This window comes from Sorex araneus, chromosome 2 (genome assembly GCF_027595985.1).
Source record: "Sorex araneus isolate mSorAra2 chromosome 2, mSorAra2.pri, whole genome shotgun sequence".
Taxonomy (NCBI): domain Eukaryota; kingdom Metazoa; phylum Chordata; class Mammalia; order Eulipotyphla; family Soricidae; genus Sorex; species Sorex araneus.
Genome location: NC_073303.1, coordinates 246,813,293 through 246,830,247, shown reverse-complemented (window position 1 = coordinate 246,830,247; position 16,955 = coordinate 246,813,293). Strand labels below are relative to the sequence as shown.

At 40.4% G+C, this 16,955-nt stretch overlaps 2 protein-coding genes across 2 annotated transcripts; one reads left to right on the top strand and one right to left on the bottom strand.

Moving 5' to 3' along the window:
* Positions 1–2,295: 2,295 nt before the first annotated feature.
* LOC101553278 (olfactory receptor 7A10-like) lies at positions 2,296–3,258 on the top strand. Its single transcript, XM_004615045.3, has one exon. It carries the CDS (start codon positions 2,296–2,298, stop codon positions 3,256–3,258), a length of 963 nt encoding a protein of 320 aa, XP_004615102.3.
* Positions 3,259–15,780: 12,522 nt separating this feature from the next.
* LOC101553013 (olfactory receptor 7A10-like) lies at positions 15,781–16,719 on the bottom strand. Its single transcript, XM_004615044.2, has one exon. The coding sequence runs from the start codon at positions 16,717–16,719 to the stop codon at positions 15,781–15,783; it is 939 nt and encodes a 312-aa protein (XP_004615101.2).
* Positions 16,720–16,955: the final 236 nt, after the last annotated feature.

The window sequence follows — 16,955 nt, the reverse complement described above, 5'->3', positions numbered from 1 at the left end:
TCTCTGTCTCTCTGTCTGTCTCTGTCTCTGTCTCTCTGACTCTGTCTGTCTCTGTCTCTGTCTCTCTGTCTCTCTCTCTCCCTTCTCTCGCCACCCTCTCCTTTTGGGCATTGTGCTTTGCAATGTGCTTTCAGTTGATACTGAAAGGGTTATCAAAAATATCCTTTTACCTACTTCTATTTTTGTTTTTGGGTTTGGGCTACACCCAGCTGCACCGGTGGCTTCCTCCTGGCTCCACACTCAGGAATCATTCCTGGCAGGGCCTGGGGATTGTGATAGATCAAACAGGGTCAGCCGTATGCAAGGCAAGTACCCTCTTCACTGTGCTTGATCTACAGCCCCTCCTTTCATTTTCTTGGTGTCCAAGATTTAAGGTGATGGCATTGGAGCGATAGCACAGCGAGGAGGGTGTTTCCTTTGCATGAGGCCGACCCGAGTTCGATTCCCAGCATCCCATATGGTCCCCTGAGCACCACCAGGAGTAATTCCTGAGTGCAGAGCCAGGAGTAACCCCTGAGTATTGCCAGGTGTGACCAAAGAGCAAAAGAAAAATGATTTAAGGTGTTACTCGTGCTGGGAAATGGACACTGGTGGAGGGATAAGTGTTGGACTCCTGTACGACTGAAATACAATCATGAACAGCTTTGTAAGGGTCTGTGTCACAGTGATTCAATAAAAAAGTAAAAAAATATATATTTAAGGTGTTATAAACCAGAGAGATCACTCTATTTGTCTAACTCATATGTTTATTTTTCAATTTGTTGTTGTTGTAAGGCATCAAGGTAACAAAACCAGTATGAAATGTCACCAGAACCAGCATGATTTTTCTTCCTCAGACTCTTGGGAATCACCTGAGCTTATTCAATATTTCCCCCCATCCATTTAACTTTTCCTCTCTCTCTTTTCTATTGTGCGTGTTTTGGGTTTGTTATGATAAAAAAATAGAAAATTTCCATCCCACTATATAAACCCATATTTCTGTGTTCACCGAAGGGTTTCATGTTAAAATATTCTGGTGAGTGACTCTGCATTATCCAGGCGACTATAATTCCTCTGGCGACTTGAATTGTGCCTCTTCCTACTTTATTCACATGTTTAGGGCTCACAAATACATGAACACAATCACAGGGTCACAGCGTATTTTGCTTGTGTGTGTGTACATGTGCGTGTGCATGAATATATACATGTTTCAGGAATGTGTATGCACACGTATAGAACAGAAGCACCTGACTCAGATATCATAGGCTGACTCACAATTAGGGACCAGAACTCCTTAAGAGAAGGTACGAGGAGGAGACCATCTAAATCCCAGGATGCATTGATAACAGCTACAATAAATGTGAGAGTTGCATCAGATTCAGGAGACGTCTCTACGGTTTGGGCTGTTGCAGGCAAGATACTGCACCCCTCCCAGCTTGACCATTTCTCATCAGTCCTCCCAGGCTCACTCATTTGGCCTCAGAGTAAGGCCAAACACTCATTAGCGTGTGTGTGCGCGCATGCGCGTGCGTGCGTGCGTGTGCTTGTGTGTGCGTGCAGCCGTGCGTGTGCTGGTGTGTGTTTGTGCGTACGTGTGTGCCCTGAGCATCACAGGGTGTGACCCAAAAACCAAAGAGAGAGAGAGAAAGAGAAAGAGCACATTCCCCCTTTTTTTTTCCTTTTTGGGTTACACCCAGCAACGCACAGGCGTTAACACCTGGCTTTGTACTCAGGAATTACTCCTGGTGATGCTCAGAGGACCATTTGGGATGCTGGGAATCGAACCCGGGTCGACTGTGTGCAAGGCAAATGCCCTACCCACTGTGCTATTGCTCCAGTCCCCGAGCACATTCGTTCTTACAAACTACTGTTTTCCTCTCTTACATACCACCTGTCATCATCTGACATGTAAAATTTTAATTATTAGCTTTTATTTTCATTCCCTTCCCCCATCATTGAATTTAGGAATATTTGTTCCTCTATACATGATCCTTATTGCATAGTGTCCAAAATGCAGTCAGTGCTTCATGTGTGTTTCTGATTTGCATGAGTTTGTTTCTGAACATATGTTTTTGAATCATAGCTAATGTTTTTGAATCATAGCTCCTTACAGTGAAAGTTTATTGGGATCCAAATTTCATATTTAACTTGGCATTAGAGAATCTCCTAAGGGAGTCAAATCCATGTAAAACATTAAAAGTAATTTACTAAATGCAGAAAAGAAATAGTAATATTTCAAATATTTGAGAAATGCAAGCTGTGTGAAACTATGTTCTGTAACTTCCCCCTATTTATTTTTAAAGTCACATTCACCATATGGAACCAGGCAATGGTACACAGGTGCCAGCATTTCTTCTCCTGGGACTGTCTGAACAAGCAGAACTGCAGCCCTTCATATTTGGGATTTTCCTGTCCATGTACCTCATCAATATGTTCGGGAACCTGCTCATCATCCTGGCCATCAGCTCAGACCCCCACCTCCACACCCCGATGTACTTCTTCATCGCCAACCTGGCCTTCGCGGACATCTGCTTCACTTCCACCACCGTCCCCAAGATGCTGCTGAACGTCCAGACACACAACAAGGCCATCAGCTACACGGGCTGCGTTGCACAAATATACTTTTACCTGCTCTTTGCTGGGCTGGATGACTTTCTCCTGACGGTGATGGCCTACGACCGCTTTGTGGCCATCTGCCACCCCCTGCACTACACGGTCATCATGAACCCCCGATTCTGTGGGCTGCTTGTCCTGGTGTCCTGGACCATCAGCGGCCTGAATTCCTTGTTAGAGTGCTTAATGTTGTTGCGATTGTCCTTCTGCGACTTTGTGGAAATCCCCCACTTCTTCTGTGAACTGAATCAGATGGTGCAACTTGCTTGCTCGGATACGTTTGTTAACACTATCGTTCTGTATGTTGTAGCCCTCCTGCTGGGGGGCGGCCCCTTTGCTGGGATCCTTTACTCCTACTCTAAAATCGTTTCCTCTATACGTAGCATCTCATCGGCTCAAGGGAAGTATAAAGCCTTTTCCACCTGTGCATCTCACCTGCTGGTTGTCTTTTTATTTTATACCACGGTCCTAGGCGTGTATCTGAGCTCTGCGGCTACTCACAGCTCCCAGTCGAGTGCCACCGCCTCCGTGATGTACACGGTGGTCACCCCCATGCTGAACCCCTTCATCTATAGCCTCAGGAACAAAGACATCAAGAGGGCTCTGAAGAGATTCTTTATGAAGGAAACCACAAAAAGGCGAATTGTTGTTGGGCCAAAGAGGTGATCCTAACTCTAGAGCTCTGAGACTATTTTTTTTTTTTTTTTTTTTGCTTTTTGGGTCACACCCAGCAATGCTCAGAGGTTACTCCTGGCTCATGCACTCAGGAATCACTCCTGGCTGTGCTCAGGGGATCATATGGGATGCTTGAAATCGAATCCGGGTCAGCCATGTGCAAGGCAAATGCCCTACCTGCTGTGCTATCGCTCCAGCCCCAAGCTCTGAGACTATTCAGTAACTGAACTTGATTTTTTTTCCACATCAGACATTTTCTAGTTCTTTCACTTCACCCTTCAAGCAGAAAACTGCTTGGAAACTGCTTATTCTTTTTACATGAGGAGACATTTTATTTTTCTTATTTATTTTTTAAAAGGTTTTTTATTGAATAACTGTAAGATAAACTCTTACAAAGCTGTTCATAATTGGGTTTCAGTTATACAGTGTTCCCCAACATCCATGCCTCCCAGTGTACAGCTCCCAGCACCAGTGTCGCCAGGTTCCCTCCCATCATCCCCCACCCTCCCCCTGCCTGCTTCTAATGCAGCTGCTGCTTCTTCTTCTTCTTCTTCTTCTTCTTCTTTCTTCTTCTTCTTCTTCTTCTTCTTCTTCTTCTTCTTCTTCTTCTTCTTCTTCTTCTTCTTCTTCTTCTTCTTCTTCTTCTTCTTCTTCTTGTTCTTGTTCTTGTTCTTCTTGTTCTTCTTCTTCTTCTTGTTCTTGTTCTTGTTCTTGTTCTTGTTCTTGTTCTTCTTCTTCTTCTTCTTCTTCTTCTTCTTCTTCTTCTTCTTCTTCTTCTTCTTCTTCTTCTTCATTGTCTCCTCCTCTCCATCTCTCTGATCTGTCTCTGTCTCTCTCTCCCTCTTTCTGTCTCTCTCCTTTCCTCCTTCTGAGCACTATGGTTTGCAATTCAGATATTTCAAGGTTATCATGTACATTCCTTTACCTACTCTCAGCACTCAATTCTTGTCCAGAATTTTCATTGCAACCTCCATTGCCATAGTGGCCCCTTCTCTATCCTCACTGCTCCCTCTCCTTCCAACAGCTGGGACTAGTCCTCCCAGCCCTTGTTTCCACTGCTAAGAGACTAGCCTCATACTATGGTTTTTGTATCCCACGGGTGAGTACAATTATTCTATGTTATCCCTTTCCTTCAGACTCTACTCTTACTTTAGCCTGCAAAAAAATGGAGGTTTCCTCCCCGTGTAACAGATCAACAAAATATATCTTACTCTTCTGTTACTTTTCTAAAGACAAGTTTTATGTAGTTGCATATGTGTGGTCTATCTGGAAAATGTGCCTTTCTGTCAAATATATTTTGATTTAGCCATTATTTGTGCCATTATTTGTAGAATTTATTCACAAATAATTATCTTTGCACTTTTTATAAGGACCCTTGGTAAAAAAATATGAATAAATATTCCTCTCTCTGTACTGTAGCACTGTCGTCCCGTTGTTCATCAATTTACTAGAGCGGGCACCAGTAACGTCTCCATTGTGATACTTGTTGTTACTGTTTTAGGCATATCGAATTCTCCATAGGTAGTTTGCCAGGCTCTGTGGTGCGGGCGAGATACTCTCGGTAGCTTACTGGGCTCTCTGAGATGAATGAAGGAATTGAACCTGAGTCAGCCTCATGCAAGGCAAAGGTCCTACCCACTGTGCTATCACTCCAGTCCTTCCTCCCTCTAAAAATGAAAAAATTAGTACTGATGTGACAACTCAAAACTTTCAGTTCATAAAATCATAAAAGGTGGTACAGTATGGTGATATTAATGAGGGGTATAACGATATATCCAAAACACAAACTCAACAAAACTGAAAATATGAGATCTAAGCTGCGACCACTGAAATTTTGTAATGTGCCTGTCAAGCTGACAGGCCAGGGATGGGGTTTGGGTGGGGGGTGGGAGAGTATATGGGAACACTGGGGGAAGCTACATTGGCATTGGCGGTGAGATGGGTGTTGAACTATTATATGCCTAAAACGCAACTCTCAATAACTTGGTAAATCACAGTTATTTTAATTTTTAAAAGAATAAAAATAAAAACTTTTAATTTCTAAATAAATTTTTTAATAAAAACATTGTTCCAGTTCTAGCCCACAGGATGTCTATGGGTGTATGCCCCATTGGCTTGGTAGAAGTCAGTATTTGGTTATATTCAGGACCTCAACTGATTGGATGAGGCTCACCCAGATCATGGAAGACAATTTGTTTTATTCAAAGTAATTCATTGTAATGTTAATTGCACCCAAACCAGCCTCATAAAAATCTCTGTAATAATGCTTGACTAAATATCTTGATACTGTGGCCCAGATCACTTGACACAAAAAATTAAACATTACACTTAAAAAAAGTGTTACAAAATAAAAGATAGATAATACTAACTGCACAATATCCCATACAATCACTTTCTCCCCATAAATTTAAACACGTAAATAAAATCAATGAGAAACAACCTGGTCACCAAAACTCTCATGTTTTTAAGGAAGGCAGTGAAAACCAGGAACAAAAGCTCTATAAACACTACCATGTTTAAATAAAGCACTCCACAAGAGATTTATGTGTAAAATAATGTTTATCACTCACAAATATTTTTCAACATGAAAAAATTATTTACATGCCTCTTTTTATGTGATCTATAATTTTCTTACATATTAAGTGAGAGGACACCATTGTATATCTCTCGAACTGCCTTTGCAAGGTAATTTTTTCAAATATCCATGGTCTGAGTCCTTCTCTTCTTCAGATTAACATATTCAATGTGCTTTATCTAATACAAAGAAACTATCTCTGATTTACATCACATTTACATCATATCATAAATCTATGATTTACATTCACTATGATTTACAGCAAATGCAATATTCACACATTTACATTAACTGCAAATACTTTTGTTTAGTGCACTAAAGCATTTTAATTTATTTTGTTTTTATTTGGGGGCTACATCTGGCTATGCTAAAGTCTGGGGGATTTAAACTGGATTGGCTATATACAAGACAAAAGCCTTACCTGCTGTACCCCCAAACTTCCACCCCCAAACTATATTATTTATTTAATTTTAGGGACCCACACCTGGCAGGGCTCTGTGCTCAGGGGTCTTTCCCAACAGTGTTTTATAGACCATTAGTGGTGCCAGGGATTGATAAGGAATAGGTGTAACTAGATGATTTTAAATCTCCATTTTTATCTTTTTGTGCTCCTTCTACTCTTCATAACTTAGTTACCACCATTGTCTTCTATATTAATGGTTCAATGATCACTCCTATTTTATTAGTATAAAGTATATTAATTAATGAATCATTCATGAAACACATGAGAGCTGATATTGGGGTTCGACTGGAAGAAATATCAGGTGACATCACATGATGCTCTTGTCTTTTATTCTCTCTAGCATCTCCAGCAGAGTTAACATGATTTTTAAACTCCCTTGGGTGGGATTTCTGTGGGAATCTCTCAGAAATTCAAGCCACTAAGAAATTCCTTCCGGGGCTGTCAGTGGTGGATATTGATGCCCAGAAAATCCAGCAAGGAGGTCCCTGAGTAAACTTAGGAATTCTAAAACCTAGGTCATATCTCACTAGCCCTGGTTGAACAAGTTGAAGGATTAAGCAAAAAGAGGAGCTATTTACAATTCTCTGTGACTTCTCATTAGGCAACCTGCCATCTAGTTTCCATGGCCATTAAATACATGATTTCCCTGTAGGTCACAGGACAGAGAGTCAGTTCATTGCTACTTCACTGTTTCTAAGAGATCTTATTAAAAGCAGATGCATCCAATTATGTTGATTTCTCCATAATCAAAGACTTACAAAAAAAGTCACTTCTCAAAAGTTTATCCTAACTTTGAGTCGACTTTATCAACAGTCTGAGAGTTGGAATTTACTCTTGATTTAGTCTTGAGTATGTCTTTTGCATCTATAAGAATGTGTAATGACACATGACATATAGATCTCTAGAAAATGCTTTTTTCTCTCTACTTTAACTATGTTTCACTGATGAAAGCATGAATACTATATTTCTTGACTCTTGCCCTTTTGCCAAATGAATGAGGAATTTCACTCTTACATAAGAGTTAGAAATTGTTACATAAATTACATTTAGGAAAAATTATTACAAAACAGTCATATTTTTGTAAAATTTGCTAATTACAAAACAGTCAAACCATATATGTTGGTCGCTTCTTATACATTTTCTGGTCTTTACAAAAAACAACTCTCTGAACTATTTTCATCAAAAGTTCCATTTCCACTGGGAGCATGAGACCATAAATTCACTCATCTGCCCATGTTACAATTTGAAGAAGAGATGAATGTTGATAGAAGCATCAGGATGCTTTCAGTTCTTATAATTTACAGTGATTCTCAACTGGAGTTGAGTTTGCTTGTGGGTATTGAGCAAAGTCCGAACAGAATTGGTCAACACTTACAATATACAGGCCAATACCCATAACGTGGAATTATTCCTCCCAAAATGTCCAGTTGAGAACTTGACCTGCAATTCTCCTGCCCCACTGTGCACTTGACTCACCTATGATTATATTTCTAACTCAGGTACTCATAAGGCAGAGACTATGGGTCCCTGGAATCAGCACCGTAAGAAGTTGTTGGGTAATGTTGAGGCTTCTGTCTCTGGTCTGTGGTCTACCTTATGGGTAACAGTCTGTGGTCCTGTGAAAGGATAAGCTATAGGTTGTTTCAGCTCTTCTAATAAGATAAAAATAACCATATTTGATTTTGAAATACTGGTATATTCACCCATCCCATTTGCATAGTAAGTTATCTGCTTAATTCTGTTATACATGTGTCCTTTATCAATACCAAAATATTTCTGAAGTACACTGATGATGCATAGCCACTTCCCCCATTTTACTTAGGCACTATACTTACAATACTATTAATAATAAAGTTCCGGGACTAGGGCAATAGCACAGCGGGTAGGGAGTTTTCCTTGTATGCTGCTGACCCGGGTTCGATTCCCAGCATCCCATATGGTCTCCCGAGCACCGCCAGGAGTAATTCCTGAGTGCAGAGCCAGGAGTAACCCCTGAGCATTGCCGGTGTAACCTCCCCCCCAAAAAAAAAGAAAAAAGAAAGAATAATAAAGTTCCAGGAAGACAATGCTCCAACACCACACCTACCGCAGAGTGCTGGAGTCCATCCCTCCAACAGAACCTTGAGTTCCCCTCCCACCCACGATAATACTCCTCGGTAAACTCTTTAGGCAGATTCTCAGGGTCTGTTACTATTGTCCAATTGCTATTCCCCTAGATAGCAATTTTTCTTTCTATTCAAATGAGACAGATCACTCTGTAATTGAGTCTCCTACTTGGACTGACTTCACTCAGCATGATGTCCTCTAGTTCCAGCTATGAAGCAGGAAATTATGAAGCAGGAAAATATATGAACATACTTCTATAGTTAGCATATATGGTATTCTCTTTCTAAATATATACATATGTATATATGTATGTGCTTATGTGTGTGCACTTGAAATGTTTAAGGGTCCTGGGGCTGGAACAATAGTAATTGCTTTTCATGTAGCTGATCTGAGTTCAATCTCCAGCACCCCATATGGTTCCCTGAACCTTCCAGGAGTGACCCCTGAGCACTAAGCCAGAAGTATGCACTGAGCACTGCTGTGTGTGGCCCAAAAAAATTTTTTATATTTTTCTCCTTATTTCCTCCATTGTGTTCTTACTTCTATTATTCTCTTTAGTTTAGTAGCTTCTTTTTTCATTTGTTTTTAAATTAATTTTTATATTTTATTGAACCACAGTGATATACACAGATATAAAGTTGTTCATGATTAGGTTTCAGTTGTATAATATTCCAACACCCGTTCCGTTGTCAGTGTACATTTCCTACCACCAACGCTCCCAGTTTCCCTCCCACCCACCTGTCCCCACCTGCCTCTACAGTAGGCACTTTTCTTATCTCCCTCTCTCTCTCTTCCCTCTCTCATTCTCTATCTCTTTCTCTCTCTCCTTTTAAGCTTTATGGTTTGCAATATAGATAATGAAAAGTTATCAGGTATATATCTTTAACTACTTTCAGCACCCAGTTCCTGTACAAAATATTCATTTCCAATTATTATTGTCATGTTCATTCCTTCTCTATTCTAACTGCCCTTAAACCCCCCACACACTCTTGTGGCAAGGTTCACCAGTCCTCCTGGACCCCATTTACACTGGCCTTGGATATAAGGCTCATAATATAAATCCCACAAACAAATGCAATCATCCTATATCTGTCCCTCTCCTCTGATTCACTTCGCTCAGCATGGTACTCTCCATATCCACCCATTTAAAAAAAATCATAACTTAATTCTTCCTAATGGCTGTGTAGTATTCCATTGTGTATATGTACCATAACTTCTTTATCCAGTCATCAGTTCTCGGGCATTCAGGTTGTTTCTAGATTCTGGCTATTGTGAATAGAGCTGTAATGAAATAGAAGTGCAGATGATGCTTCTGCTGTGTGTTTTGGGGCCCTTTAGGTATATTCCCAGAAGTGATATTGCTGGGTCAAATGGGAACTCAATTTCTAGTTTTTTGAAGACTGCCCATATTGTTTTCCAAAAAGGCTGGACCAGTCAGTATTTCAACCAGCAATTAGAGTCCCTTTCTCCTCACATCTGTGACAGCACTGGTTGATGTTGTTCTTTGGGATGTGTGCCATTTTCTGTGGTATAAGATGGTATCTCATTTTGTTTCGGTTTTCATCTCCCTTAATGACTAGGGGTGTAGAACATTTTTTATAGATTCAATGTGTTCCCTATAAAGATACCCATGAAATTTTTCAAAGAAATAGACCAAACACTTCTGAAATTTATATGGAACAATAACCCTCCTCTCCTGAATAGCCAAAGTAATCCTTGAGAAAAAGAAGATGAGGTATCACCTTCCCAAACTTCAAACTGTAGTACAAAGCAGTAGTAATTAAAACAGCATGGTACTGGAACAAAAACAGACCTGCAGACTAATGGAATAGAGTTGAATAACCTGACACAGACCCTCAGATATATGATCATTTAATCTTTGATTAGGGAGCAAGAAATATGAAGTGAAGCAAGGAAAGCCTCTTCAACAAGTGGTGGTAGGAAAACTGGGTAGCTAAATACAAAAAAAAAAAAAACCACAGACTTCTTTCTAATGCTGTGTACAAAAGTCACATCAAAATGAACTAAAGATCTCAACATCAGACTTGAATCTATAAGGTACATTGAAAAAAAATAGGTAAAACTCCATTGCATTGAAGTTAAAGGCATCTTCAAAAATAAAATATCACTGACCAAGCAAGTGGACGCAAAGTTAAACAAATGGGACTACATTAAGCCTAGAAGTTTCTGCACCTCAAAAGAAATGGTGGCCAAGATACAGAGGCAGCCCAGAGAATGGGAATAATTATGTACTCAATACCCATCTGGTAAAGGGTTAATATCAGTTATTAGACAGTGGTAGAAGTTTACAAGGAAAAAATCCAACCCCATCAAAAAGTGGGGAGAGAAATGAAAGGTATGCTCTTTACCACTAAGCCTCATCCGAACAGCCAACCCTCCCCCAAATCTATTACCTTTTTCTATAATTTTCTTGTTTGCTTTGGGCCACACCTGGCTGTGCTCAGGCATACTCTTGGCTCTGTGTTCAGGAACTAGCAGTGCTCAGGAGACTATCTGAGGTTCTGGAGATCAAACCCAGGTAGACCACATGTAGGGCAACCTCCTTACCTGCTGTACTATGGATCAAAGCTATGGTCACTGTACTACCTGTGCTCTGTTGCCAGATACTAATTCATTTAGACTCAAATGGGCCTTAGATGCATGACTATCCTTTAGTGTCTTACTACTGTACTATCTCTCTGGCTTCATAAAATGTGTGACTGTAGGATAACGTAGCCTCAGGTAGTTTAGGTTTATTGGGTTACTCCCGTTACAGTGCTCCCAATCCTCTGTTTATTTGTACCTTCTTTCTTCATGTTCTGTTGACTTGTAAATATTGTTTTTCTCTTCTCCTTGAGTCCTTTGCATAGTTTATTCAGAGTAATGTCCTTTTTGTATGGACACAGGAAGACTTAGCAAATGCTATGCTTTTGTAACCTGGGAGTATTTTGACTCTACATGATATTTTCCTCCTGGGCATCTGTTCTATCGACCTGAGCCTCAGCTGCCCTTACTTCCTAGCACCCCCAAAAGCAGGGTCCCGACGAGGAACGAGATGGACCCAGGGCAAGCTGTGAGTTGTATGCTACCCTGGCATCAAGATGGGCCTGGCCAAAATGTCTAATGCTTAATTATAAGTTAAGAGCTTGGTCATGGACAAATGCTGTCATGATCCAAACAGTGATAACTAGATTTGGACCCTGCTAGGGTTAGGAATGATTAATCTGGCCTGAGTGCTGTAGTCTGAGTCTATGGCAAAATGTTGCCAGGAGAGCTGCCTTGCAAGCCTCAATGTATCTCTTGCTATGTCCATACAAAAATAACTAGTATTCAGATGTGAATAAGTTCTTGGACTAAGAAAAGGAGAAAAACACCTTAAGAGTCAGGAAGGGCTTTGGAATGCCCTTAGGTAGTATTGCCCTTTGAACCTGACAGCCCTCAGGAAGGACTTTCTTATGTTGATTTTGCTACCTGGCAGTGTGTAACCTAGGGGCAAGAGCGAGAGCGAAAAAGGGAGGAGAGAGACAGGAGAGGCCAAAGAGGCTGAAGTAGATCCAGAGAGAGGACAGAGCTAGAAGTGCAGGAGATGGGAAAGATGGAAGATTGAATAAACCATAACTAATCAGCAACCAGCTTGGTCCTCGTTCTTCCTTCGCCTGTCCTTGGCCAATGGCCATCCCGATCCAGCCCATACACAACGGTTCCAGAGCACCGAACACGTGCGGTGAGACAGCCACCCGGAGAGCCCTCGAGTGCACAAGCCCCTTGGCGTGCCAGTGTTTTTTATAGGTGACTTTAAATGGATAAATATGGAAAGAACATCAAAATACTCTTGTGCTGTATTATTTGAGAAAAATTGTAATAAAACATGCACATGCTGAAAATAAAAGTGGGGAGAGGAAATGAACAGAAACTTCACCCAAAGAGACATTTTTTAAATGTTTAAGATCCAGGAGAATCTGATTTTAATATTTGTAATTTCATGTCATTATACTGAAATTATACTGAAATTGGGCTGGGGCAATAGCACAGCGGGCGTTTGCCTTGCATGCGGCCAACCCAGGTTCAAGTCCTCCTCCCCTCTCAGAGAGCCTGGCAAGCTACCGAGAGTAATCTTGTCCGCACGGCAGAGCCTGGCAAGCTACCCATGGCGTATATTTAGTAAGCCCAAAACAGTAACAACAAGTCTCTCATTGAAGACGTTATTGGTGCCCGCTCAAGCAAATCAATGAGCAACGGGATGACAGTGATACCGTGATACTGAAATTATTTAAGGAAAAAATATGGCATGTTCCTAAATAAAATCTGAGTAGCGTTGTCATATTTTACAAGGGAATAGGACCATAGTTGTCCTACTTATAGAGATATAGAATGTGTACTATAAGAGAGAATACAGAAAAATATATTCATTTGCCAATAGCTTGACTACATAAAATCTATTTCAAATTGTGATATTCATATTTTAGAAACTAAAATGTATATAACTAAATATATATTTATTCCAATCAAATGTGCTATTGCCACATAAGGAGACTCACAGTTCACTGTTATCTTGATGAATCACAATATGTCAGAATATAAACCTCATTGTACATTCTGCAACATACTCATTGTAGAATGGGAGACACGTATTCAACTGGAAGAATCCACATTGGGGCAAATCACGATGAAGCATATTTTATCTTTTGGTATAAATTATGTTACAGTTCCTATCTGAAAATAGAGGCACTTTCCACCACTATGACTCTGGCATTGCCCTTTATGCTGTGTCTCCTCACTCCTAAGTCTGTCCACAAAAAGGTCCAAATTTTAACCACAAATGGAACATATCTGAACATTATTGGGGTCACTTTTACTTCTTGCCTACTTAGGGATTTCTTCAGTTTCATGATGAAGGACAACTCACAAGAGAATTTGACTCCTGCCCTGTCATTGGAATCAGGATCCTTACTTTTATTTTTTTCTGAATAAACAAGTAGCACAGACCAGCCAAGTCCATGGTATTTCTGGTTCCCATAGGCTAAGACCAAAACAGAACAATAACAAAATCTACACATCAGGAATATTCATTAGGGTATTGATGTAGAACAAATGAGGGAGGAATAAAAAATCAATGATGCTGACAATATTTTTTAAAAAGGCACTACAAACAAAAGAAAAAATGGAAAGGTTCATTAAAATTCATTAAAATGGTGGACATTTCCTCCCCTGCCCCAACGAGACCCTGAATTGCCACCAATGAATGGCCTTTCTAGCTCCTGATCAAGTTTCTTAACAGCCATGATCCCGGAGACACAGAAACAAGTCTCAGAACCCAGCAACTATAGGCAGAAATCCCTTCAGATTTAATTATTAAAATTCCAGAATTCCAAATTCTGGAATTTGGAACCAACTCCTGGATTCTTCCGTAGCGGCCACTCCACATTATGTTATTCATAATCAGCAATAGAAAACAAAGTGTCTAATGTTGTCTTTTCAGCAGATCTAAGTGTTGGGGGAAAATCTCAAATAACAGTGGTGGGTCTGGTTTTGAAATATTGAATGTAATCAAAGTAGAGAGAGAGAGTAATGTGGAAATCATCTGCCACACAGGTAGGTGGAGGGGGTCAGATAAGAGGTATACTGGGGTTTTTGGTAGTGGAAAATGTTCACTGTTGAAGGGACAGGTGTTTCATCATTGTATGACTGAGACTTAAACCCAAAAGCTTTTAACTGCTCTCACGGTAATGCAATAAATAATTTTTTAAATGGTGGGCAATCATTTTAAAAGGCAAGTATTAATAGTAAGGACACATATGTATGAATGAACAAAAGCTACAGTAGTTACTTGGGGATTATTATAAATATGCAGTAAGTGATGGGGAAGTACAAAATAAAGGGGGGGAGGAAAGCAGGTAATCATTCATAATGTGTTCAAAATGTAAATGATTATCAATCCAAATGAGAAAATCCCACTCACAGACTGGAGCAATAGTAAAGCAAGTAGGACACTTGCCTTGCATCGAACCGAGTTCAATTCTCAGCATCTGACAGGGTCTCCCAAGAACTACCAGGACTTGTGACCCAAAGACAAACAAAGAAATCACATACACGCGGGCTGTTTTATCCACACTGCCTTGCAAATATAATAAAAATATAAGTTTTATTACAAAATTGTAATAAAAAGTGGAGAAAATGAAACAGTAATCCAAATGTCACATTAAAGACAGCAGTTAAAAACTCAGTGAAAGGAACTGGAACTATAGTACAGCGGGAAGGGCGTTTGCCTTGCACGTGGCTGACCAGGGTTTGATTCCCAGCATCCCATATGGTCCCCCGAACACCACCAGAAGTAATTCCTGAGTGCAAAGCCAGGAGTTACCCTTGAGCATCACCAGGTGTGACCCAAAAAGAAAAAAACTCAGTGAAAGTTCAAGAGAGAAGTAGGATAAAAAGGAAGAAACGTATGAGGAGAATAAATAATTACTAAATGGATCTGAAAATAATGAATAAAGTGGAAGTAAATTCATAATAGCATTTACCTTAAGTGCAAACTAGCTAAATTTCCCATCAAAATTAAATGGATTTAAAATGCAACAACAAATCCAAAATAAATTGTTTTAAAAAATTCATTAACCTCATGGATTATATATACACACAGATATTGAAGTGAAATATTTGGAGAAAGATCCTTACAAATAGAGACAAAAAATGCAGCTTCATGAATTAAACAACAGAGACTGAAAAATATGCTATCATGTGAGACAAATATATGTGATGAAAAGGAGCCAATCCAGCAAGAAGATGGATATTACTGCATACAAAGAAATATCAGTACACCCAAATTAGATGAAGCTATACTTATATCTAAAGGGAGAAATTGAAAGAAACACAATAATAGAAGATTTAACACCCTTTTATATCAATAGACAGTGACTACGTTAGTGATATACAAATGAATGTTGCACACAAAGAAATGGAAAATTAATGCCAGGTGTCCCTGCATTAAAATTGCATGAGCTGTGTGGTTTCTTAAAGTATTGATTTTTTATTATTATCTTATACCACCTTGAGACTAGACTTTGAGCAACCTTCCACTCCATCATCAACAGGATGACATCTATGTCCTTCTAGAATCAATAGTTCTTAAGAAATCCATTCAGGAATTCTTTCTGAATGAAAACTTTCAACTTATAGAGCAGAAAACTGATCAAATCTGTCAGATAAATTGCACAGGAGAGTTGCAATGAAAGAAATGCAAACTTCATAAATGAATACATACAAATAAATAAAACCAGTCCCACTGGACTGTTGGATGAAAACAATCCTAAAGTCTATTTCTGAAGTTTGGAGCCCCCAAAAGAATTGGCACTTCTTAAATCCTAGAAAATTATGCTTTTACATATTTCTTCCCAATTAGACTTGTCAGAGCCCCCTTGATGTCTTTGTTCCTGAGGCTGTAGATGAAGGGGTTCAGCATGGGGGTGACCACCATGTACATCACGGACGCGATGGCACTCGGACGTGGGTTCTGGGTCACAGCAGAGCTCAGGTACACACCTAGGCCGGTACCATAAAATAAGGAGACCACGGAGAGATGAGAAGAACAGGTAGAAAATGCTTTGTATTTGCCCTGAGCTGAGGAGATTCTGCGCAGGGAGGAGACGATCTTGGAGTAAGAGAAAAGGATGCCATAGAGAGGAATAATACCAAGTACTGCGGCTGCACAATACATCAGCAAGTTATTGAGGAAGGTGTCAGAGCAGGCGAGGTGAATGATCTGATTGAGTTCACAGAAAAAATGGGGGATTTCCACATCGGTACAGAAGGACAGACGCAGCACCATCGCGATTTGTAAGAAGGAATGCAGAACGCTAAAGATCCAGGATGCCAGAACCAGCAGCCCACAGAGTCTCGGGTTCATGATGACCGTATAGTGCAGGGGATGACAGATGGCCACGAAGCGGTCATAGGCCATCGCTGTCAGGAGTAAGTCATCCACCAATCCAAACAGCATGTAAAAGTACATCTGGGTGAGGCAGCCTGCGTAGGTGATGGCCTTGCTGTGCATCTGGATGTTCAGCAGCATCTTGGGGATGGTGGTGGAGGTGAAGCAGATGTCCACGAAGGACAGGTTGGACAGGAAGAAGTACATGGGCGTGTGGAGGTGGGGGTCTGAGCTGACAGCCAGGATGATGAGCAGGTTCCCCAGCACGGTGATCAGGTACATGGACAGGAAAATTCCAAAGATGAGGGACAGCATTTCTGCTTCATTTGACAATCCTAGAAGAAGAAACCCTGTAACTCCTGTAAGATTCTTTGTCTCCATGTAATGAAGAGCCCTAGAAGAAACAATAAAAAGTGATTTATTCTTACTTGAGCATTCATTATGCCTATAGCTAAAACCACTGGACTAGAGCTGTTACCGACTGGATTCCACGGGATGTCAATAGAACGCCTGGCCGCCCACCTACGAGATAGTCAGACTTCTTCATCAAGACCCTGAACAAACAGTTTGAGGCTCTTTGTGTTCTGGAGCAAGCAGATGCCATTGGGCTACACTAA